Raw genomic sequence first — 25,401 nt, 5'->3', positions numbered from 1 at the left:
TCAAGGTATCTTAACCACTTCTCTTCAAAGCTGTTTATCTCTAGGTGTATTATATACCAGATATGATACAAACTTGGGTAATAGGATCAAAAAAGTTTATTGCAGGTTCAAAACTCTGAACCAATCTTGAAAATAGTCACTTCCCTAAGCCAAGTCAGTGTATTCTGAACAGGCAGAAAGTATGCAAATTCCATTTGTTTTCCCATTTACAAAAGCCTGTAAAATAAAAGATGTAAAAAGGAAGATTGTGTATCTTTTTCAAAGCTGGCTTAAAACAGTATGAAACTTCATACGAAGTCTGAGACATAGTACTTGCTTCTTACCTGAAGCCTTACAGAGCTTGCAGAGAACAAAGTAAAACTTGCTAATGTAATTGGAAAGATGATCTATTTATTCAGAACTGAGAAGCACTGACTTTTGCTTCTTATTTCTCTTTAATAGGGAACGGAGAACCTTATTTGCTACCAGTAGAAAATAATTACAAAAGTTTTTCAAATAGTCATTTTTCAACGCCCAACATCAGCCTTAAACTTTGTAGGCTATCACACCTATAAAAAGACAACTTCCAATTTATTTCTTCAATAGCCCAATATCTAACCAAATATTTTAGTGCATTTAGATATAGTCATAAGATGAATAATTTTACAGTCATTAAAAATGGTAGTTAGATAGACAGCAGAGGGAGGCAAATGCTGAAATAAAAAGAGCACTGCTTCTGAAGCAGACTGACTTGGGTTTGATCCCAGCCCTCCCTGGCAGTTAAAAGGCCTTGTTCAAGTTATTTTATCTCTTAGGTTCATTTCTTCATCTGTAAAATATGGGTTAACAACTCCTTCCTTTCAATTTTGTTATAAGGACTAAACAAGATACTGTATGTAAAATTCTCCACAGAGTCCACATTCACAAGAGATACTCAATAAAATGAAAGCTAGAAGTATTATTATTACAAAAGTACACGCTGACATGTAAATGAAAGAGCAGAACACAGAATTTACAACTGTTCAAGATATGTAAGTTAAGTGAAAAATGAGAAGAGTTGAGGATGGGATAGTGGGGGTTATAAGTAATTTTCCCTCCAAAATATTTTTGTTGTTACATCTTTTTATTCTCAGTTAGAAAACTAGTAGTTTTAGTCTACTCAAATACTCTTACTATGGTCATGAGGCCAAAAATAAGAATTCTCAGCCAGCCCGAACTTTTATAACCTTAGGAGGAGAGAGTTAATAGAAAAGAGAAATCATTTATTGATCTAAGAAGCAATGTTATTCAGAAAATCACATCTGTACAGTATTGAAATGCTTATCTGCCATACTTTAGACACTGAGCAAATTGTTGTTTACCAGATATACAGACATCTACACATATAAAGATGTGTTACAGGGAGATCAGCTCGGTGCTTTGTGACCACCTAGAGGGGTGGGATAGGGAGGGTGGGAGGGAGACGCAAGAGGGAGGAGATATGGGGATATATGTATATGTATAGCTGATTCACTTTGTTATACAGCAGAAACTAACACACCATTGTAGAGCAATTATACTCCAATAAAGGTGTTAAAAAAAAACACGTGCTAAAAGCTACCTAGTATATATTCTTGTTATCTAATACTTTAAATTTATATATATTTACAATATTATATAATCAGGAAACAGGTTAATTTCAAGATTATTTTAATCTTATTTTTGGAAATTAATAGAATTTTAACTATAAGTAAGGAGTGTTTTTTAAGTAGATGAATTAAGAGGAAGGGTATATAATATCATTAGGAGTTTGCCATGTAATCTCCTAATCAGATGTATACGTATACACATACACATGTATATTTCCTCTATACACGTGACATATAATCTATGTAGATTCTACTATTTAAAAATATAAATATAAATCGATAAATGTATGCATAGAATTTGAATGATAAAAGGGATAATAAAACAGTTAAACTAATTACAGCAATTACAATCTCAGGTCAAATGATTTAGAGGTAGCAGTGATATACCTAAACAGTTATATTATTAATAAGACAGATGTCAGATTAATAACTGGGAGTTTCCGTAGTGTGCCATTAGGAATCATCAGCATAAAGAGAGACATTTATTTCTTACATAAACACCATTCTGACCCAAACACTACGCAAACTATTTAAAACTAAATGGAACAATATACACATTAATAAATCAATATTTTTAAAAATATACTTTGAATTGTGGCCCTATTTATCTATGATGATATCTTTTATAATTTAGAATAATAAAATAGAATAGTTGTGGATAAAAATAGACCATGACACTCTCAGAAGAGTAAAGGATGTCAATGTTACTAGACTCCTGAAATGAACTAACTGTTGCTGATTGATTGAACCCTGAATTTGGAAATGTCTCCCAGCATTCTAGGCAAATATAAGAAATAGGTTGGTTAAATACTATGTATTCACGTATAAGAGGATAGAAATCACAAGTGAATTTTATAAATTCTGATCACCCATTTATATTAGAAATTTATATTAGCTATGGTAACTAATAGAAGGTTTCTAACTATTTCCCAGTATTTATTACTTGACATAAAAGAGCCATACAAATTTGTTTGCAGATGCAACCTTTTCTTTAAATAAACTCAAGGAGGAATTTATTGCACATATTTATTTAAAAAATCACAAGTGATATGAGATGAAATCTGCATCTATAGTTTATTAAAACTCACAGAAATACCACTGAAGGGACAACTCTTGATTCTAGTCCCCTATAAAACACTAGTACAATAACAGCAAATGATAACCCAATCACATAAATGTGGGCTGAATTCCTTATGCAAATAATGTAAGTATTTATTTATGTATTTGCCTGCTCACATAATTATATGTAATACATTTTACCTGCCTGCTTCCATCCTATCCCCAACACCTGCCTTCAATCATTGCTTTTAATTCTCCTGTCTGAAGGATTATTTCCATTTCAAAAAGGTGAGCTTATTTATTTATTTACAATCAATCACTAAGATAAACAAAGGAAAATTAACCTCTGAAACAGCCATAAAAATATTTTTGTAAATAACTATTTGAGACACAAAAATTACTTTATTGAGAAACTATTCCTTAAGGACCATGTGTGTATGACTACATCAAACAATAATGAGGAAATAGTAGAATTAAATACTGCAATAAATTGAAATTAACATACTTTTTGTTAGGATGAAAACACTAAAATTACCAAAAATCATAATTATCAGGGAACACTATATTCACAAAATAAAACGTAGGAGATTCCTGAATGATAAGCAACTTGATATACATTTAGTCATAGTTAAATTCAAGTTGGTTCATATGATTAAAATATATGACGTTATTAATTACGCTAACACACATGTGCTAAAAGCCAAGGTACTACTTTTAAAGACCATGGCAAAGACTGTCAACTACCAGCCTGCTTGCATCTGGCAAGAAACATAAGAAAACACACAGCCTGATCAGGCGGTGAAAAATGACAAGTTTTCATTTTCTAAACTCCCAACGTTTTTTGCAAGTTTCCTTCCTCTTCTAAAAACTGTCACCAGATGAATTGCTATGGTCCACGTGGAGTTAAAAAAAAAAAAGTGTGAGTACCACTGTTTTTAAAACAGACAAAATCAGGCACAAAATAGAGAATGAAAGTGTCACCAACAGTGTGCTCTTTCTTACAAAGCTTTAACATCACACTTAACTCTTGAACCTCCGAGTCAGCAATTACTAAATGCTCCACTATTACGTCAATCTTAAAAGGAAAGAAGGTGAGAAGCAGGAGAGAAAAGCACGTTACCACACTCCCTCCGAAGTCCTCAGGGAACTTGTAGACCGGGATCTTGGCTTCATAATAATGCTCATTTTGGAGGAAAAAAAAAAAGAAAGAAAAAATCTTCAAGTATTCTGATTAATACATTTCAGCTGTGTTTTGACAAAGATGGCTTGAAATATATTCCATTTCCAAAGGAGGTTGTTTGAAGAAATCTAAATTTCCCGGAGTCCAGCTCCTGTCCCCAGTCCAGAACAGAGGGAGGCTTCTAAGACATAGGAGCTTTTTCCTCTTTCATATTGAATTTATGCCAGCACCGGGCTGGTCTTAAGTGACAGTTTGTTTTCTGTTTTGCATTGCCAAGGGAGGAACTGGATTTTGAATCTATTCTTCATCTGGTCACAAGGGCAACCAACACAGTGAAAGAGCCACTTGATCGCATCCTTTTTGCAATTCCGCAATAAAAGGTTTAAAGGTTTCTGACACTCTAAAAGTGCTCAGGTAGAGAGAAAGGAAACGAAAATGACCGCGAGGTACAGTAACACCACAGAGCTGTCAGTGAAGTTCCATTTCAGGGCGACCACAGGAAAACACTCTTCTCCCGGGGGAGCCAATAAGTCATGGAGGGAACAAAGCTCTCCACACTTGAGTTGGGCTCGCTGCTGTACCTGTGAACGTAATTTCCGTTGTGTCCCCTGCTTAGAATCTGACTCCAAGCCTTTGTGAATGAGAACTATCATTCAGTCTCACCAGGCAGAAACTATTCCTCAAGGGCTGTATGACGTCTGTAGGAAGGCAGTTCAAAACATCGCAGGGAAGTGAGAGGGGGAAAAAAAAAAAGACCTGGCGCCCAGCCAGCCTCGTCAACTGCTGAAACTTATAAAGCTTCGCTGCAGATCAGCACCAGAGGCCTGGAGTGTAAAGCAGCCAAGCAGGCAGAAGACATCTCAAAATTTATAAAACCATTTCCTCCTCTGCGAAATGAGGTGTCTGTGTTATTCAGGGTAAGACTCCCTGAGCACCTTCATAAGGGACACACCCCTTTTCCACAGACTTGTTTTTCCTCCCTCAAAAAAAAAAAAATCATTTTCTCAAAGTCTGGCACTGAAAACTAAAAATTTCTAGTCAAAAGCAAAGTTGAGAGGACTTGGGGAACTTAGCAGCTGTTCATTTTGAGCACATTTAATGAAATGTCACACTTTGGGTTTGGTTGTAGAGACACAAACTGCCTCTTAAAAATCCAACAGAATGTAGCAGGCAACGTTGCATCAGGTCATGCTGTGATGTTTAAACTGAAAAATCTAATGAATTTCTGCTAGGCAAGTGGCTGCATGTACTGAGGCTGTTTCCTTGCACAATGTTTTCTAAACCTTATTTCATTTTGAAAATCATATGCACATTTCATTGATTTATATATACCAAGACTCTGGGTTTGCAAATTCCTAACAGTTCTTCAGTAAGGAATGAAGCTTATATCATATCACCTCAACATCCCTTATTGTGAAGACCAACCCCTGCCCCACCTCCTACATCTGAAATAAAAACTTTTCTATTATAGTAAACATAATTAAACCTACCCATTTTGAAAACAAACTTATGGTTACCAAAGGGGAAACGTTGGGGGGAGGGATAAATTAGGAGCTTGGGATTAACATATACACACTACTGTATATAAATAGATAACCAACAAGGACCTATTGTATAGCACAGGGAACTCTACTCAATATTCTGTAATAATTTATATGGGATAAGAATCTGAAAAAAGAATAAATATGTATATGTATAACTGAATCACTTTTCTGTACACCTGAAACTAGCATGACATTGCAAATCAACTATACTCCAATAAAATTTTAAAAAACACACAAAAAACAAACAAAACAATTCAAATTGCTTCTAAGAGAAGAGGATTTGACCTCCCTCCCCATCCCTCTAAACATTTACACCGAGGATATATATTTCTCTGGGTGTGCCAACTTCAATTATTTTGGATGTGAACTATCAAGTGAAAAATAATTTAAGCATTCTGACTTCTTAAATGACATTAGTTAGTACGTTGGTTCTCTAGTCTGACGTGAACTTGGTATTTATTTAGCATTTGCAGGCAGGATGTTTTAGCGCAATTGTGACCCACCCAAAGGACTTGGAAAATTAATGTAGTAAGGCATCCCGCCAGACCTCTGGCTGCCCATTACAACAAACACTTCAGCTCCTCCCCTGGTCACACTTCAAGGTGCATTTATTATTTAGTCTCCTCTGAGTGACCCTCAGGCCTCTTCAGGTAAATACCAATAAACTTCTTGACATATAGTTATCTCCTTAAGCTTTTCAGTTTTCCTATGACTATTCAGGGACCTTCATGGATTCTTGGCTCTGTTCCATGTTTAACATGTTGCTGCCACTTTAAGGCAGGTTAACCAATCACATACTTTCAGAAATTCAAAAGAAAGTTGAGGGACCTACTCATTTTTCAGAGGGAGGGGGCTTACAAAAAGAGGTTTATCTTTTTTTCTTGGAATTTTAATGTGGGGAAAAAAAAAAAAAAACCCAGACTGAGTAAAAGTAACCAACTACTATTACTTATTTGAAGCACTGTTCTCTATCATGCAAGGTCCAGCAAATATCTTCTAATTGTCATTTCAGAAAGAAAATGACAGTGATCACAAAATGTAATGTCTGAATGTTGTGTGTTAAACTCTCCTGAAATAGTCAGTCTTGTGTTCCACCATCCCCCAGAAGGCTCTCTGTCCCAGTGAGATCACTTAGCTCACCGGCACTCCCTTCCCTGTCACAGACACGTCTTTAACCTCTTTAGGTTAGTGCTGTCCTGTGTGCTGCTCAATGTTACACGTATTCCAAGAATCTATCTCTGAAAATCCTAGCCCACTTGTTGGGTATCTCCTAAACACTGTGTAACAGTCCCATAATGACTAATATATCATCCCTGTGCCCAAAGAAACTGAGTTTAAGTAGTGGGGATCTGACAACATATGAGACTAACCAGAAGGTTCAAAGCTTCCTGGATCCGTACTTCAAGGTTGCCATTACAGAAAAAGACAGATACACAATAGTACCAGGCCATGGAGATTGAAATTTTTACTTTTGCTCTTACCCCTAACACTTAAGGTAGTGACAAGGGACTTCTCTGGTGGTCCAGTGGTAAAGAATCTGCCTTCCAATGCAGGAGACGTGGGTTCGATCCCTGGTTGGGGAAATAAGATCCCACATGCCAAGGGGCAACTAAGCTTGTGTGCCACAACTACTGTGCCTGCGCGCCTCAACTAGAGAGCCCGTGTGCCACAAACTACAGAAACCACGTGCTCTGGCGCCACAACTAGAGAGAAGCCCGTCCGCTGCAATGAAGAACCCGAGTACCACAACAAAAGAGCCCACATGCCTCAACGAAGATCCTGCATGTGGCAACTAAGACCTGACACAGCCAAAAATAAATAAATAAATAAATAAATAAATAAATTTAATAAATATTTAAAAAGTGCTAAAAAAAAGGTAGTGACAAAATAATAATAATTTTAAAAAACCCTAATAATACTTGCTCAATATTACAGTGTTTTCTCCATCCTAAGGCAATTTTTTCACAGGAAATTTTTTTTTTTTTTCGGTACGCGGGCCTCTCACTGTTGTGGCCTCTCCTGTTGCGGAGCACAGGTTCCGGACGCGTAGGCTCAGCGGCCATGGCTCACGGGCCCAGCCGCTCCGCGGCACGTGGGATCCTCCCGGACCGGGGCACGAACCCATGTCCCCTGCATCGGCAGGTGGACTCTCAACCACTGCGCCATCAGGGAAGCCCAGGAAATTTCTTATTATATGTTGAGTATTACATAATTTTCCTCTGAAAAGCTTCTCAGAATGGAGGGATATAGCTCTGCCCCCAACGCCAAACATTCCTGTTAGTATACAAATATATGATAGTGTATAATATGGCTAATGTGGATGCCTGAATCTGAGGAGAGTGGACTTTAGGAACCATGCGGCACTTGTCTGGATGGCTTTGAAGAGCATGCATTTAATCTAGAAGCTGCTATGATTTCTAGCATTTCGCCGATGCACTAAATTGTAGTGTTGTATAAACCTCTGTTTGACTATTGTCACCACAACATTTCAAAGGACTGTACCACAAATGTTTATGTTCACTGAGGTCATCCAACCATATACATTTGGTTGAATCTAACCACTGTGCGGTATGATGTTTCCTAAACTTCAGGCATCTGGACACAACCTCTACAACTCTGCCATACTGGCATCTATACCATCTATACCATTACTTACTAGATATTTTTCTTCATTGACTCACTTTTTTTAACTTAACATAAATTTAAATGATAACTTTATTTGATAAATGGGTTTGATATGCTGATTACATTTTCCCCCCAATACAAGTATTAATAGAAAAAAAAAAAAAGGTCCAGCTATCACTGAAAATCTCTCTCATACTAATTGGTGTCACAAGGCAATATGGGCAACACTCCTGTGGAAAGCAACAGTTGCATGCAACTAGACTGGGTGCACCCTAAACATGATTCCCCTCCTCTTATCCAATGGTGAGCACGACTTATGGGACTAAGGACATTTACCAAAAGCAAAGAGTTAAACATAAAACAGTAACTGAAACCAACTGAATGAACGGTTAAAGAATGATTTTACTACACAATCCAAGTTTTTTCAGATATTATTACTTTGAAATACTCTGTCCACTTTCAAATCTTCTCTGAGTAAACTCTTATTTTCAGATTACAACAGATCTGTCATGAGCAGATTTTTGAGAACCATGCTATGATCTAACAAAATATGTAGGCCTGTTAAATGTGCTTAAATTCAGGACTGTATATATGTCAACTAACTTTTTAGGAAAAAATGACCATGGATCTGCAGGGTTTTGTTTTTGATTACAGTTTCCTGGCATTCTACATTGTACTCTAATATTATAAAAACAAGACATTTTGAACTCTTGCAGCATTTCCTTCTTATTGAGGAATAATGTGGTATTTCCTTTATCTGGAGGGGAATCTGGAGCGGATTTTGAGCTGTTTCTATTATCTGACTACACTCACTAAGTATACATTTGGATTCAAGGACTTTTCTATAAGCATAAATGTTTTTGGAGCTAAATTCCTTAACTCCCAAGGAAAAGCTCAAAGTATTACACTTTGGAGGCTTCTGACCTTCAGGTTTCCTACCTCTTTTGTAAAATGTCAGGTTAGAACAATAATTATCATGATTTGATGTAACCCCACTTGTTTTATTTTGCTTTTGTTGCCTGTGCTTTTGGTGTCCTATCTAAAAAATCATTGCCAAGACCAATGTCAAGGAGTTTTTCCCTATTTTCTTCTAGGAATTTTACAGTTTCAGGTCTTCTATTTAAGTCTTTAATCTATTTCAAGTAAAGTTTTGTGAATGGTGTAAGATAGGGGTCCAGTTTCATTCTTTTGCATGTGGTTATCCAGTTTTCCCAACACCATTTATTGAAGAGATTATCCTTTCCCTAATGTATGTTCTTGGCTCCTTTATTGAAAATTAATTGACCAAAAACGCATGGGTAAATTTCTGGGCTCTCTATTCTGTTCCACTGATCTATGGGTCTGTTTTTATGTCAGTATCATACTGTTTTGATTACTATAGCTTTGCAGTATAGCCTGAAATCAGGAAATGTGATGCCTCCAGCTTTGTCCTTCTGTTTCAAAATTGTTTTGGCTATTAATGGTCTTTTGTAGTTCCATGTGAATGGTAGAATTGTCTTTTTTATTTATGTGAAAAATGCCATTGGAATTTTGATAGGTATTGCATTGAATCTTTACATCAAGCTAAAATGCTTCTGCACAGCAAATGAAATAATCAACAAAATTCTTTTGGGTTCTGCACCCAATTGTAAAGTGTGTGAGTGTGGGGAAGGCTTTCCCATACCAACAAGCAATTCTTTGACACCAGCAGGGTGTCTGAGAATTCAACTCAATACTGACACCATCCACCTGGAAATAATATCAGATTCTACAGGTTAAGGGCTCAGTCCCACAAGACAGCCTCCTGCCCTCTACAGATGTCAGTTGCAAGCGCAGGTTGTTACTTGTGCTTCTGAAAAACTGGTTATAAATCAGAGGTTCCCATGACCCCCTCCTTGGATCTGATTAATTTGCTAGAGCTGCTAACAAGAGTTTAGGAAACTCATTTACTCACTAGATTACTGGTTTATTACAAAAGGATATAACTCAGGAACAGGCAGATGGAAAAGATGCATACATGGTACAGGGAAAGGAAACAAAGCTTCCACTCTCTTTCTTCTAGAGCACCACTTGGCCCTCATCTCCCCATATTCACCAATCCCGAAGCTCTCTGAACCCCATTCTTTCCAGTTTTTATGGAGGCTTCTTTGTTACAGGTAAGACTAATTAAATCACTGGCCTTTGAGGATTGATTCAACCTCTAGCCCCTCTCCTTCCCAGAGGTCTGGGTGAAACTGAAAGTTCCAACCCTCTAAAGCGTTGGAACTTAAGTTACCTTCCTTAAGTTACCTCATTAACAAAACAAAAGACCCCTTTATGGCCCTTACCACAGGAAATTCCAGCGGTTTTAAGAGGTGTGAACCAGGAACGAGTGGAAAAAGGCCTAATATATATTAGAAAGAGATTTTGGCCAGCTGAATGACCAAATATATATTTCTTATAAATCACAATATCACAAAAGTGAAAATGTAACCTATGGAATGGGAGAAGATATTTGCAAACCACATATCTGATAAAGTGTTAATATTTTAAATACATATGAAACTCATACAACTCAATAGCAAAAGAACCCAAATAATATGATTAATAAATGGGCAAAAGACCTGAGCAGACACACAAATGGCTAATAGGTGCATAAAAAGATGTTCAACATAATTAATCATCAGGGAATTGCAAATCAAAACCACAATAACATAGCACCTCACACCTATTAAGACTTTTTTAATCAAAAAGACAAGCGATAACAAATGCTAGTAAAGATGTGAAGAAAAGGGAACCCTTGTACACTCTTGGTAGGAATGTAAATCGGTGCAGCCATTATGAAAAACAGAATGGAGTTCCTCAAAAAAATCAAAAATAGAACTACCATGTGATCCAGCAATTCCACTTCTAGGTATTTATCCAAAGGAAAGAAACCAGTTTCTCAAGGAGATATCTGCACTCCATGTTCACTGCAGCATTATTCACAATAGCCAAGATTTGGAAGCAACCTGAGTGTCCCCCAATGGATGAGTAAAGATTATATGATATATATGTATATCATAGATCATATAGTATATATATCATATATATGTAGTGTGTGTATATATATATTTATAGATATGTAAAGTGAAATATTAATCAGCCACAAGAAAGAAGGAAATCCTGCCATTTGTGACAACATGGATGAAAACAGAGGACCTTATGCTAAGTGAATAAGCCAGAGAAAGACAAATACTGTATGATCTAACTTATATGTGGAATCTAAAAGAAAAAAAAAAAGTCAAAATCATAGAAACAGAGTATAGAATGGTAATATGGGTGAGGGGAGAATGGAGAGATGCTGGTCAAAGTGTACAAACCTTCAGTTATAAGAAGAATAAGTTCAGTGAATCTAACATACCACACAGTGACTATAGTTAATACTGTATTGTAAACTTGCAGTTTTCTAAAAGAGTAGGTCTTAAGTATTATCACCACAAAAAATGGTAACTATGTAAGGTGATAGACGTGTTCATTAACCTGATTGTGGTAATCATTTCACAATATATACAAATATTAAATCATCATGTTGTACACTTTAAATACACATAATTTTATTTGCCAATTATACCTCAATAGAGCTGGGGGGTAAAAAGAAAAGAAGAAAGATTGACAATATTTTATAAAATATAATATCAAGAAGCTAGAAAGATAACAGCTAATTATACTTTAACAGTACAATAAAAGAAAAATAAAATTAAAAAATAAGAGTATAAAACAATGACATAAAAAAGAAAATCATTGAAGCCGAAAGCTGGTTCCTTGTAAAGAATAATAAATTGATGAACACCTAGTAATGCTGATAAAGAACTGATCTGAGAAAACATGAATTATCAGTGTCAGTTCTATAGACATAAAATATTAATGAAAATGTATTATGAACAGCTTTATGCCAATAAATTTGAAAATTTAAGCAACATGGAAAAATTCCTTGAAAAACACAACCAACAAAATTGACGAAACAAATGGAAAAACTAAATGATTCTACACTGATTAGAGATTGAGTCTGCATTGAAAAATTAATTTAAAACAATAAAGCTGTCATAAATTAAAAAATAATAATTATTATTATTTACTAATTACCTAATAAGTACATTATATACTTTCTTACTTATCCATCACAGCTACCCTGCAAATTAGGGGTGATAACTTTATGAATAAAGAAAGCTAGTGATTTGTTCAAAGTCACATCACTGGCGGTAGAAAAAGTAATTGGATCCAGATGTATCTGCTGTGTGTGCGTGCGTGCGCGTGCGTGTGTGCGTGTGCGTGTGTGTGTGTGCGCGTGTGTTTGCTTATGAAAAAGGGGAGTGGGTTGGTGAGGGAGAAGAGAGGGAGATTAAAAGTTGCTATTATGTTTTTGGGAATTGTTTTTAAGACATCCATCCTCTTCAGCTGGACAGCAGCAATGAATAAATATCCATTGTAAATGGTGTATGTGTGCATGTTACTGGCATAACAATGGACATATTTAACAGCCAGTAAATTCTAGATTTTCAAGATATCCAGGATTAAACAATCTAAGTTCACTGTCCTTTTTTCTAATTTTTAGATTCATAATGAGGGTATATATGAGAAGATCATGAGCCTGTTAGCTGTAAAGTGGGATAAGGTTTTTAGTCATACTCCTAGCATGGGTAAGGGTGGTTTGCTGTTACCTACACAACACATGGCATTTTGATTGCCTCATTAAGTAATACTGGCTAACAAATGATCATTTTAAAAGGTAACAATATGTGCGACCTCTGATAAGGTATAGATTTCAACATTTGTCAACAAATTATATTGCCAGTTAAAAGGTGCAGAAAACTAGTTTTTAAAACTAGTATCAACATTTTTGCCTGAGATCAGTAATGTTGACAGTATATGCACTTTATAATTGGCTTTGAGAACTTTGCACTAATTCAAAATACTGGATCAAAAAAACCCCAAACCCACATTGTATGGATCAAGTAAGTTGTTTAAAGTTTCATAAGTGCTATTGTATTTCCTTTATATTCTAACTCCCTCTTCTCCTTTCACTCTTCATGGTCTTTTTAATTCTCAAATTACATGTATCTTTGTAAATGTAACCTCATTTTAATTAAATATTTAAATGGTATTAAAGAGATGCATTCAAATAGCTCATCAGACAGTGGTGAGAGTAGGATCCTTAAACTCCTGCCTGGATCCCTGACTCTGGTTCATAGATGAGGCTGAGGCCTAGAAGGATGATGGTGGCTGTGGGTACCTGGGTAGGGCTTGTGCACTGGGGGAGTGGCTATAGTGTGGTCAGTGCCCAGCAGGTATTTTACTTGACCACCCTAAATGTCACTGTAAGACTGTTTCCTCTGAGGTAGTTTGCGTTTTCGAGGGATGGGTGTAAATCTGCCTGCTAGCGTTCCGATGTGAGCAACAGAAGGGAAGTGGAGGTCTTCCTGATCAATTTGCAGATTTTTGTTTCATCCTCCTGTTTGCACAGCTATTCCTCCTGCTCTCTCTGCCTGTTATTCCAGAATCTCTGTCTTCCAAGGGGAGGGTACGCTGACTATACTGAGAGTGTGGGCTTGTGGATGGATGTACACTATACACACCTCTGTACGTTCCCTATTTTCAGAGTTCACTCATGTTATTGATTTGGGTGATGTTTTTAGAGAAAAGTGGGATAGGGAGGTCGTCTGTCCACCATTTTGAAGCTAGAAAGCTATAGATTTTACTTGAAAATGAAGGAATTAGCTATTCTCTTTATCAAATGGCTAACTATATTTGGTCCCTCTATAAGCATACGTCAAGATTAAGTATTTTTTTTTTTTACTGTGGTAAAACAGACATAACATGAAATTTACCACTTTAACCCTTTTTAGTGTACAGCTCAATGGCATTAAGTACATTCACATTGTTGGGCAACCATCACCACCATCCGTCTCCGAACTTTTTCACTTTCTCAAAGTGTAACTATGTAGTACCCGTTAAACAATAACACCCATTCCCCTCTCCTCCGGAACCCAGACAACCACCATTCTGCTTTCTGTCTCCATGAATTTAAGTACTGATGTAAGTGGAATCAAAAAGATTAAATTTTAATGGTACATTCAGGAACTGATAGCCAGTCTTGTTCTAGATGTCTCGTTCTTAAAGAGCAAAGCAAAGCATTAGAAATAAAAGGTTTAAGACATGGATTCTCACCTTGAGAAATCAATGTACTTGCTTTATTCATCATTGACTCTATTTTATAAAGTGTTGCTTGCTGTTACATAGACACAGTCAAGAGCAAAAATATTGCCTTGACCAATGTCTGTTTTCCTTTAAATCATCTCTTTAGCTGGTACTTTGTTTAAATGTACATAAATGTTATCAGCATGTATCCAAATTATAGCTCATATTATATCTTTAGTTCTGCTTTCAGATTCATACCAGACCCTATGTTTAATCAAGTGGTTCCTGATGCTATTTACCTATCTCAAGAGACAATGCTATATTCTAAAATTGAATTAAATTAGTAAAAATAATTTTTAAAAGATTTTTTGAAAGACATCATACAACTGGAAAAATCACATTGCCAACTGAAGCCCTTGTTTCTAACATTGTGAGACAACTGGAGGTTTTCATTAAAATAGGATTTGGAAAAAAATGTGTCAAAAATAAATGCACATAGAATGTCCTTTAATGATAATTTAACACCTGATGCAATAGATAATGAAGGAAATTGATTTACTAGAAAGCAAAGTTTCAGTGGACTCATTTAATTTACATTTGTTTGATAACAATTTTTCCTTGCCCATGTTAAAAGTAATGGTAAAATAATCCAGGCAACTCAAGTAATTTCCCCTTGACCACAATTGCAAATAAGTTCTATTTAATGTAAAAAGTCTGCTTTTTGAGACAATGTCTGTTAATTAAAGAGGGTTAAAAAGTAGCCTTTGAGGTCAGATTGCCTGGGTGCAAATCCAAACACCACTAGTGACTAGTTGTTTGACCTTGAACAAGTTACTTACCTTCTCTAAGCCTGATTCCTAGGCTATAAAATGGAGATAAAATAGGGTTTGTGAGGATTAAATGAGACACATAAAATCTTGCCAAAGTACTTGGCATATAGTAAGGGCTCAATACATGATATCTTCTCTCAAAAATAAGTTTTAAAAGAGAATTCAATAAATATGAGGGAGAGTGGTTTTAAAACTTTAAAGTATATGATGTTACTATTATAATACTTTGATTTAAAATCATTTTATCATATGATATCACCTATATGTGGAATCTAAAAAAATGATACAAATGAACTTATGTACAAAACAGAAATAGACCCACAGACATAGAACACAAACTTATGGTTACCAAAGGGGAAGGGGTGGGTGGTGGAGGGATGAATTGAGTTTGGGATTAACGGATACACAGATACTAGATATGAAGTAGATACCCAACAAAGACCTACTGTAGAGCACAGGGGACTCTACTCAATATTTTTCAATATTTTGTAATAACCTATAAGAGAAAAGAATATATATATACACACACATAAAACTGAATCACTTTGCTGTACACCTGAAACTAAAACATTGTGAATCAACTATACTTCAATAAAAAAATTTTTAAAAAGATAAAATCATTGTTTTATGTTTCCATCTTAGTTTTGACCCTGATCCCCTGACTTCCTTTACATAAAATAGACTGTGAATAGTTCTCTTGCCTCCCATCTTACACATCTAAGGTTTAGATGTGTATATCGTCTATATCGTCTTTGGGTTATCTTTCAAAGACAAAACTTAAAATGTGAAATTCCCTGCTTAAAAACCTTCAATAGCCTCCTCTTCCCTACCGAATCAATTACAGCCTTCTCCTAGGATGACAGCCATACACATGGTACACGCCTTGCCCCAAACCTGCCCATGCCATTCCCCCTGCCTGGTAAGCCTTTCACTTTCTCCCCCATCGCCCTTCAAGATCTAACACAAGCAGCAGTAAAGGCCAGCTAACTCCAAGACAAACTCAGAAGTTCAGTCTCCTTGGCTTCGTTCAATTTTGTAAACATCTTGGGTTAATTTTGACTACTACTATTATATATGTATATTTTTTACTTGTTTGTAATGTATTTACAATGCTCAGCAGCATGCAATAGCAATTATAGGGACAGCAGAGTTCCACAGCTACTGTTCAGCCAACTGATTTTGACTGTGATCTTTGAAAACAACTTAATCTCCTAAAATTCCACTTTTCTTCTATGAGATAACACACTTATCTTCTTCCCAGGGTTGTTCAGGGATGGAAGGAGACAGCATGTTGCCCACCTGCAAGGTTTCCTTCTCTACCACTTTCAGATCTTTGCACAGGCTTCTCTGGCAGCATTATGGTTCTTCCCTTTTATCTCTCTCGCTCTCTCTCTTTTTTTTTTTTTTTTTTTTTTTTGGTCAGGAATTAACTCAGGGGTCAGCCCCTCTAGTCCCACTGCTTTTCAGTCTGCCCTGGGCTAAGCAAATTCCAGATTCCGGTGCTAATTCCAACCGGAGTGCTTACAAACACAGTGTGATCCTCTCCTTATCTGGTGAAGGGGAAGGGATCGTGGCTTCCCATCCCTGTATCCCCAGTGTCTGGCCCTAAACAGACATGTGGGCTTTCCCACAAAGTTGTGAGCCCCTTGAAAGCAGGAATGTGGTTTATTCATCTCTGTATTCCCAGTACCTAGCACAATATCTGGCTCACAGGATGTCAGCTTAACAACAGAGTACATTTTTGGTTAACCATGCAGACAAGCATTTTACAGATTTTCTTCCTGTGCCCTTTTGTGGCATTTGCTTCATGGCTGGAATTCGAATTCAAAAATTGATCTTGCCTGAATTCTTTTTCATAACCCTCTATCTCTGAAAGCTACTTTTGACACCTTCTTTGCCAAAACAGAGTTCCCACATCCTTACAGTAAAAATTTTTTCCCAAAGAAAAAGGAACTGGGTAAGAAACACACTGGGAGAAGGCTTGGGCAGTCAGTGAGCTGACCCCAGCATCATTTTTAAGGAGGAAAAGATTCTTTCTTAAGTGTTTAGGAGAAGCTATTATGTCATGTGCTATAAATCCAGATAAACTACTTCAATTCTAACAGGGATATTTTCAAGTTCAATTCAAAGAAATGACTTTTCCGGGAAGAGTTTCACCACATATTGAAAGGAAAATGAGAAGGTGCTTGTAGAGACCCACAAAATCTGCCAAAGCCAACCACCCATCGGCCTGTGAATGAGAGAGCCGTGCCTCTGGATGGGAAGTCTGCTCTGGCCAGAGCTCGAAGAACCTGTTTGGATTCACTGAGTGTTTGATGTTATTAACACACTTAACTTCTACATCAGCCACGTGAAGCCTTTACGTACCCATTTATCAGGTGAGGGAACTAAAGTCCAGAGAGTGCTTCCCCAGAGAGTTGAGTGGAAGAAGTGGCTAGAACTCAGGCTCACCATGTGCCAGGCACCGGGCAAGGTGCTCTCACATGTCATCTCATTAATATTTAAAATAAACTCATATAAACGACAGGGTACTACTGTACAGTACAGGGAACTTGATATATTCAACATCCTGAGATAAACCATAATGGAAAAGAATAGGAAAAAGGTTCGTGGCCCAGTCCAGGAGGATCCCACATGCCGCGGAGCAGCTGGGCCCGTGAGCCATGGCCGCTGAGCCTGCGCGTCCGGAGCCTGTGCTCCGCAACTGGAGAGGCCACAGCAGTGAGAGGCCCGCGTACCGCAAAAAAAAAAAGAATATATATGTATAACTGAATCACTTTGCTGGACAGCAAGATTTAACACAACATTGTGAATCAACTATACTTGAATAAAATAAATTTAAAAAAGAAAAAAAGAAAACACACAAACTCATGAGCTAAATACTACAGTTTCCTCCTCAAACGGTTGAGGAAACTGAGGTCTGGAGGAGCCTAAGAGGCATTCTCAGGCCTTAGGGTAGGACTTAGACCTCAAGAACCAAACAAATAGCATCGCAAATAGCATCTCAGCAGGAGAGTTTTTTATTTTTTTTATTTTATTTTTTTATTTTTTATTATTATTTTTTTTTTTGCTGTACGCGGGCCTCTCACTGTTGTGGCCTCTCCCGTTGCGGAGCACAGGCTCCGGACGCACAGGCTCAGCGGCCATGGCTCACGGGCCCAGCCGCTCCGCGGCATATGGGATCCTCCCAGACCGGGGCACGAACCCGTATCCCCTGCATCGGCAGGCGGACTCTCAACCACTGCGCCACCAGGGAGGCCCGAGTTTTTTATTTTTTAACTTTTTAAAGCAATCCTAAGATAAAGATGATGGGATGGATAAACTTTCACTACTGGTCACAGTTATTTTTCCGTACACAACATCAAAATCGTTAGAAATTAACCATTATTTTCATTCTAGGAATTAAAACTTACAAATATTTCAAGTATTTAGATACCAGATTACAGGTGTATATATAAATGTAGTAGTCAACAATCACTTTTGGAAAAGATAAATACACACTTTTATTTTATTATGTTGATTCTTTTTCAAAATGAAGACTAATTTTCTTTTTGAACTCAAGAACAATTTCTATATGTATATTACATTTACAGTTAAATTTTGCTTTTAGAACAGATAATTCCTGTATAAAGGATAGGAAAGCAGATTTAGATACTGTTTAACTTGACCTTGTGTATCAGTCTGTGCTCTTCCAGGGAGAAAGACAGCCTGTTCATTCCAGGCAGGCAGTGAACTCTAAACAAATAGTTGTACACAGCAGAGAACTGTGATTTTCAGAGGAACTACTTTAGTGTGTTCTCTGTGTTCTTAAAGAGAGTACTTTGACAATTTTGCAAAAAAGTTGAGTCTTAAAGATGGTAATTGGCCGAAGTTGCGTTATGGAAAGTCGAAGGCAAAGGCTAGAAGAGATAATGCAAAATACTCTCCACTTTCAGAGCAGATTCTTACTCCATATGGGAAGAGAATGTGAAAAAGCTCTCCCTCCAAGTTCATGAAATTTAAGCCTTCATTCAGCTGACAGTCCTTCCGTGAGTTAGTTTCCCCCAGGACTAAGTTAGTCCCTGGTTAACATTCAGACTTCTCTGCAGATAGTTAAACTTTTTCTTAAGAGTTACCTTATAGGAACTCCAAATGACCATGACAGCTTGGTTTTATTTTTTTAAAATAATAAATAAAAAAACAAGTTATTTTAAAAATAATCTTGCAAATGGACAGTAGTTTAAGCCCTACTACACATTACATCCAGTACATTAAAATGGATCCACTTCCCACATTATATAATATTTTTGTTATGAAAATCTAGAAAGGATCTTTATAATTTTGCTTTTGAAATTATTTGCTACTAAGCTCACTTAGCTTACGACTAACCCTGATTTCTCTGCAATCATCCAACACACTTTAGAATTCTTGTGAAATGAAAAAAAAAACTCAGCCCACAAGTTTTTTTTTCCCAAATATAATAAACTTTTTATAAATACTTAGTTGGCAATTATCGAAGTTGACATAATGCTACACTTTTGAACATTTAATTAAACTTCAATCAGGATTTTGCAGTTTTCTTTTTGTATTTTGGAGTCAATTACTTTACTTTTCAGTTCTCAAATATTTTCAAAGGCCCATAAAAGGTTCACAGGCTCTAGACACTGAGGACTAGGGTACGTGCCATGGACAACAGAACCCTGGTGCTGGGATCTGGGAGGAAAGAGAATTCTGGTAAGAAGTGATTCATGCAAGGAGACATATTTAACCTCCAGATAGTGTGCTATTTCCTGCACTACATTGATAATTATGAGTTATACTTTACTTTGCTAAGAGGTGAAGTAAGGCATCCAGCCTTCACGACTTACTCATTCTAGATCCCATGGACGATAAAAAAGCACAAGATGTGGTTGCTGCCCTGGAGGACCTAATAGTTTAGTTGGGAAGAAAAAATACTATTCTCCTTAAGGTTAGAATTTCTCTTTAATAACTGAACACATGTTCTTGTGAGATAATGAATTCAGGGTTTGGGTACTTGAGTGACCAAACTAAAACAGTAATATTATTGTCTCGTTGTACCAAAATCATTGGTTAACTTGTCCTTTAAAACACCTGCCTAGTGACTTAGGCACTAAGATAATTGCTGGGGACCCAGCCTTCCACCATAGTGCAAGAAGACAGATGAGAGTCCTTATGAGGCCAACTTTATTTTTATTCAGGCCCAGGGGATAGTGTTTTGAAATGGGGTTAGGTTTCCACTCCAATTAGAGAAACTAGAAACAAGAGAAGATTTAAGCCCACAGTGAAACAGGCATATCTGAGTTAACTCTGACTCTTATTCTGCTCCATTGCTCAGTGAGTACCATTGATATTTTTCCTCTGAAATGAACTTTTTGTTTTTTAAGGATAAATGGAATGTGTCCTTTTGAAATAGCACAAGATATTCAACAGGGGCCTCAATAACCAAATGCTTTTTCTTCATTGCTGTTGCTGTTACCTAAATAGGTCCTACAATGAAAATGATATGGCTTCAGTAATGCTGAGGAATTCTTGCCCTTTCATAACTGACAGGTAGGCCATGAGGTCAAATTTTAATGCTTGAGCGACTCTCCTGACTCAATGGGAGTCACATACCACGGGGCACAATCTGGCTGCAGGGTTACCGCATGTTCTGTGGAAGGATGGTGAGTCACCACTGCATACCAAGCTCTGCAACAGCACAGAAGAGTCAACACCATGCTTGCTTATCCTGGGGAAATAACCTGTGAGCAACCGGCTCCAACTCCTTAGAGATTATTTCTGAGAACATATGTCTTCAACTACTGCTTGACATGACCGGAAGCAGAAGAAAACAGCTACAGAGAATTTCAATTCACCCTAAAGAACTGCCTGGCAGTCTTTAGATTATGTGAAAGAACTAATTGTGGAAACAATGGTGATCTTTGATTCCTAGCATGAGGAGAGACCTAAGTAGAAGCTGTCTGGGGGGCGGCTCACTAAAAATCTTTAACGGAACAAAGAGTAAAAATCCCCTTTTGTGGGCAGGATCCTGTTAGCAGGGCCACTGCATATGTCTGTGCAAACTGTACTTTGCACAACTCCAGGGGGTACCATTTACACAACCCATGATGTGAATTGTGTCTTTTGAGTCCTGCAACATGGCAGTCCTATCTTTCTGTTTCTCAAATGATGAGACAATACAACTGTGTTTTTCATCTTTAAATAGATCCCAAAGGTTCCAGTTGAAGTACTGAGGCTAACACACCGGGCAATACAGAGAAAGTGGTATCACACAGTGGTTAGGAAGACCACGAGTCAGAGTGACAACATATAAATCCTAACCTGGCTCCTTACCCGAGCCACGTGGCTTTACCTTTCTATGCCTTAGTCTGTTCTACTGTAAAATGGGTGTAATTGAGGTGATTGGGAGAAGTATATTAGATGATGTAGGTAAAATGCTTAGAATGGTGCTCAGCACGTAGTCAGAGACTCAATAAATGTTAACTCTTACTATTAAAGAAGATAGTATCTCCCTTTTTATCAATTGTTAAGATTCTGGAATGAATGAAAAAATAATCATAGCTGTATTATAATAATAATTTGGCCTCAAGAGTATTTATGGCTCCAGAGGAAACATTTTCTATGTGCCCTTTAAAGTAGAGTACTAGGAACAGTTTAACAGGATGCTTTTGGAGGAAATGAAAAGACGATGACCAAAGGTCATTGAACCATTTGAAGATTTTTATTGAGGTAATCAGATGTCCATAAAAAGCCACTCTTTCCTAAAGAATGGCTCATCGACCAGGAATGAGACCCCAATGTGACCAATGTTTTTTGCTTATAAACAGAAATTTGGAATTATATGAGAGACCTTTCCTTTTAAAATAGTGGTGCTAACTCAAAATTTGTAAAATACTGTCTGGCCAACACTGTAAAGCCAAACAAAATAAATGTGATGTGGGGAGTGCTGGCTGTGTTACCAGATTTCTTTTTAACCATCGTTTAGGATTTACTGACTTACCGTTTTACTAATCTCAGAGAAACTCCTTTATGTAGACTGGTTAATGCAACAGTGGGTTAATATCAGTTATTTATATTTTAAGAGCAAATATAGTAAATAACAATAACTTAACCCAGTGGAATTAATTTCCAATGGTAAACATTTCAGGCCTTTAACAAAAAATTGTTGGAGAATTAATTGTGATGAAACGGCAAGTGCTTATTCCATCCATACATGAAACCAATCCTAGTAGACTCAATTAAAAAAATAAAAATCTTCACTGTTACTCTTTAGCTAATTATTAACCAAAGTCTGAGTGACTAGCTGAATGAGTAATTTGGTAACTCAGAGAAGGTAGAGGAAACTAGTATTTGTTTAACACCTACTATCCACTTGGTTCTTTATCTATGTTTTTTCTTCCAATATTCAAAACAACCCCTTAAGGAGTTGCAATTATTCATTATTTTGTAGCTGTAAGTTGATGTTTGGAAAGGTCACGCCTAACACCTTTGGACCATGCACTTCTTTTATGCTATGAATGTTGATGTTGCTAAGTACTAATTCAGGATCTGGTACTACTGGCAATCAGTAAAACACACACACACACACATACACACCCACACACACATACCAAAAACAAGGTTAAGTTCACGAGGTTAGACAGGGTCAGCTGCTGTATGATAATTCAAAGGGAATAATTCTGTGCTGATTAATAGAACTGTTTCATCTTAATTTGAGTCATCATATTTTATTGTTAGGCACTGTATACAATGTATACATTAACTGGGATCTCATAGTTCCTTATATTCATCACAAAAATCAAAACAGGGTTGGGCGTGTAATTAAATGTAAGTAAGTGACTTAACCTTTCAGATTTTTCTAAAGGAGAAGTGGGGGCCTGATGGGGTTGGAGTGGGAGGGGTCAACAGAAGTTAGGGGAAAGCTAAGGGATAGCAAAATCTGTCTTGATTTCATAGGAAGTCAAGGGTAGAGAGTTGAAAGTGAAACTAGTTCATATATTTCTAGGACAGCTTCAGAGTTAACATCGTGTAAGGGAACCTACCAACATTCTGACATCTGTTAAGGCTTCCACAAGTGTCAAATGTGTTTCTCCAAGCCGCATCAACTCTAATTAAGACATTACCAACTTAATCCAACTTCACATAAATCCCAAATGATTAAACACTATCTATTTAGAATAGTATCACATACTTATAAAGATGAGTCAGTATTTTGGGTTCACTATAATAAATACAAATAAATATAAAGAGGTAGGATTTGCTTCAGGGAGTTTACAATAAAAAGAGGGGATGGTTGGTAAGAGACACACACCCATGAAAAGCACCACATTATTGTATTTTATTCACTTCCTAGGTCTTATCATATGTGAAATTGTTGTGTTCTTCATTGTGGATCTCACCTCCTAGAACAGAACTTCTATGAGCACAGGAATTGCCTGCTTTACATCCTCCTATATCTCCAGTAACTGGAACGGTGCCTGGACCATAGGAAGCACTCAACAAACATTGGGCAAATCAACAACTGAATGAATCACACAGATCAGTAATGTTATGATAAGAAGGTAGAGCAGGAAAAAATCCTTGTGGGATGGATAGTCAGAGAAGATGTCAAGGAAAGAGGATCCTGGATTGGGTCTTGAAAGCTGGTAGAAAAGAGAAGACCATTCCTCTGTGAGGAATGACAGAGACAAAAAGGACGGGCAAGACCTGAGAGATGCCTACAGCGATGTAAAGTGTTATTCCACCAGGAAATCTTGATGAAGAGACTTGGAATTACATAAAGAAGAACGTTTTAACAAAAATAGAATAGGCTCCCTTGGGGTTGCTGGAAGAGGCGATTTCTGTGAGGAGACATATTGGAACTTTGGGTAGAAGAAAAACACAGCGAAAATGTGAGAATGGGCAGTCAGGCCCTGAGGAGTAGGTAGAACTTTTAAAGGTTCCCTCGAACCCTGGGATTCCAAGCCTCTGTTTTTGCTTTGTTGCTCAAAATAATTTAAGAGAACTTCTTAAATTCCTTGAGTGAATCAAAATGCTGCCTTTATCTTCCTAAATCAAGAGAAAGCCCAATTAACCACCGGAGTTATTTCCTCTTGTATTTGGCAAAACCACATTTCAGCTGGTGGGGAAACAATTGTTTTACCTTCACTCTAGAAGTGGTATTTGAGAATGACATTTAAGAAACATTTTCTATGGCTTTCAGAAGACGAGTAATCATTTTGTTTTGAAGGTTTATGATATGATACAGTATTTTTAAAGCCCATTCTAATTAAACAGCTTGTAGAAAAATGTCTTTAAATCACACCCTATGGAAGCTCTTCTTTCAAATGGTAGTCTACAGAGAACTTCAAGTAAACATATATGGCCGTACATCTGATGGTGTGAGAAATTAAATGGATTTGCTTTATATTTATTAAATCATCTCTGGTGTCATATATTCAAATGCCAAGACACTAATATAAAAACAATAATAGTTTTGTTTAAATTTTCCAAACACACAGAATAAAGAGAAGCCTTAATTGAAAATACTTGTATAAACATGCAGATGAAATTAACTCAGTGTCTATGACCTACATAGAGGAAGGTATTGGGGCCTATATCCTCTGAACACCTACCTCTCAAAGCTGAATCCTCCAAAAATCTGCAGCTCCCCACCTGAAGGTTTTTTGTTTGTTTGTTTGCTTGTTTTGTTTTGTTTTTTAAATACCTGCGAGTCTTTGTCTAAGGGCTATTTTTCTGGCCATAGTTAACATGCTTGACCCACGGATAAGTAAACCAGAGTGGTGGGTTGTTAATAACCCCCAGAAACAGGTGATGGATGGGGGAGTTGGTGGATAAGGACTCCAGCTTCCTCATCCCATGGATGGCGTAACTCTGAGGAGTATCCCACACACACTGTCTTGCGAGTGTGCTCAGTGGGACTCGGCTTCACTTGCCCACTGGGGTAACTGGCTTGATGATGCATTTGTGTCCTTCCATTCCCTGTCTGACTTCCTCACTCCCTTACTTATGTTTTGTGGACTTTCTAGATAAACTAGTGGTACTTCTTGTCTCAGGGTTTACTTCTGGGGAAACCTAGCCCAGTACACGCCTCTTCCATTATTTTGTGACACCAAAGAAGAGTTTTGATTGGGACTTGGAAACTATAAATAAAAGGGGATTAAAGTGAGATTGTTATGTTTGTTTGTTCTTTCTCAAACACTGAAATGTTACCATTTTACTTTAATACAACCTTTCTCAAGTTCCTCCTGTTTTTCTTTACGTCCTTGCTTTTCTTTGACATTTGGCTCCTTCAGCCCCTGGCACATACACACATGAAGTGGGCTGCCACAGGGGTAGGTCAATAAGAAACATTGAAATTAAAAAAAAAATGCTTACAGCTTCAGAGTGTTTACTACATGAACCAAAACATACTTTACCAT

The 25,401-nt window shown here is 37.1% G+C and overlaps 1 protein-coding gene across 3 annotated transcripts in view; it reads right to left on the bottom strand.

The window, feature by feature from the left end:
• LOC309803775 (3',5'-cyclic-AMP phosphodiesterase 4D) overlaps positions 1 to 25,401 on the bottom strand; it is a 575,480-nt gene that overhangs the window by 291,497 nt on the left and 258,582 nt on the right. The window contains exon 1 of one of the 3 annotated variants that reach the window (XM_082620484.1): positions 3,787 to 4,494. The exons of the other annotated variants lie outside the window; for them this stretch is intronic. Coding sequence (XP_082476610.1) covers positions 3,787 to 3,851 — 65 coding nt within the window. The 5' untranslated portion in view covers positions 3,852 to 4,494. Of the gene's footprint in view, positions 1 to 3,786; positions 4,495 to 25,401 lie in introns of those variants that run through there. 3 annotated transcript variants of the gene reach the window in all.

Source organism: Mesoplodon mirus, assembly GCF_964341445.2.
Source record: "Mesoplodon mirus genome assembly, chromosome: 5".
Lineage (NCBI taxonomy): Eukaryota > Metazoa > Chordata > Mammalia > Artiodactyla > Ziphiidae > Mesoplodon > Mesoplodon mirus.
The sequence above is the reverse complement of the archived record's forward strand: the minus strand, read 5'-3'. Positions and strand labels throughout refer to the sequence as shown.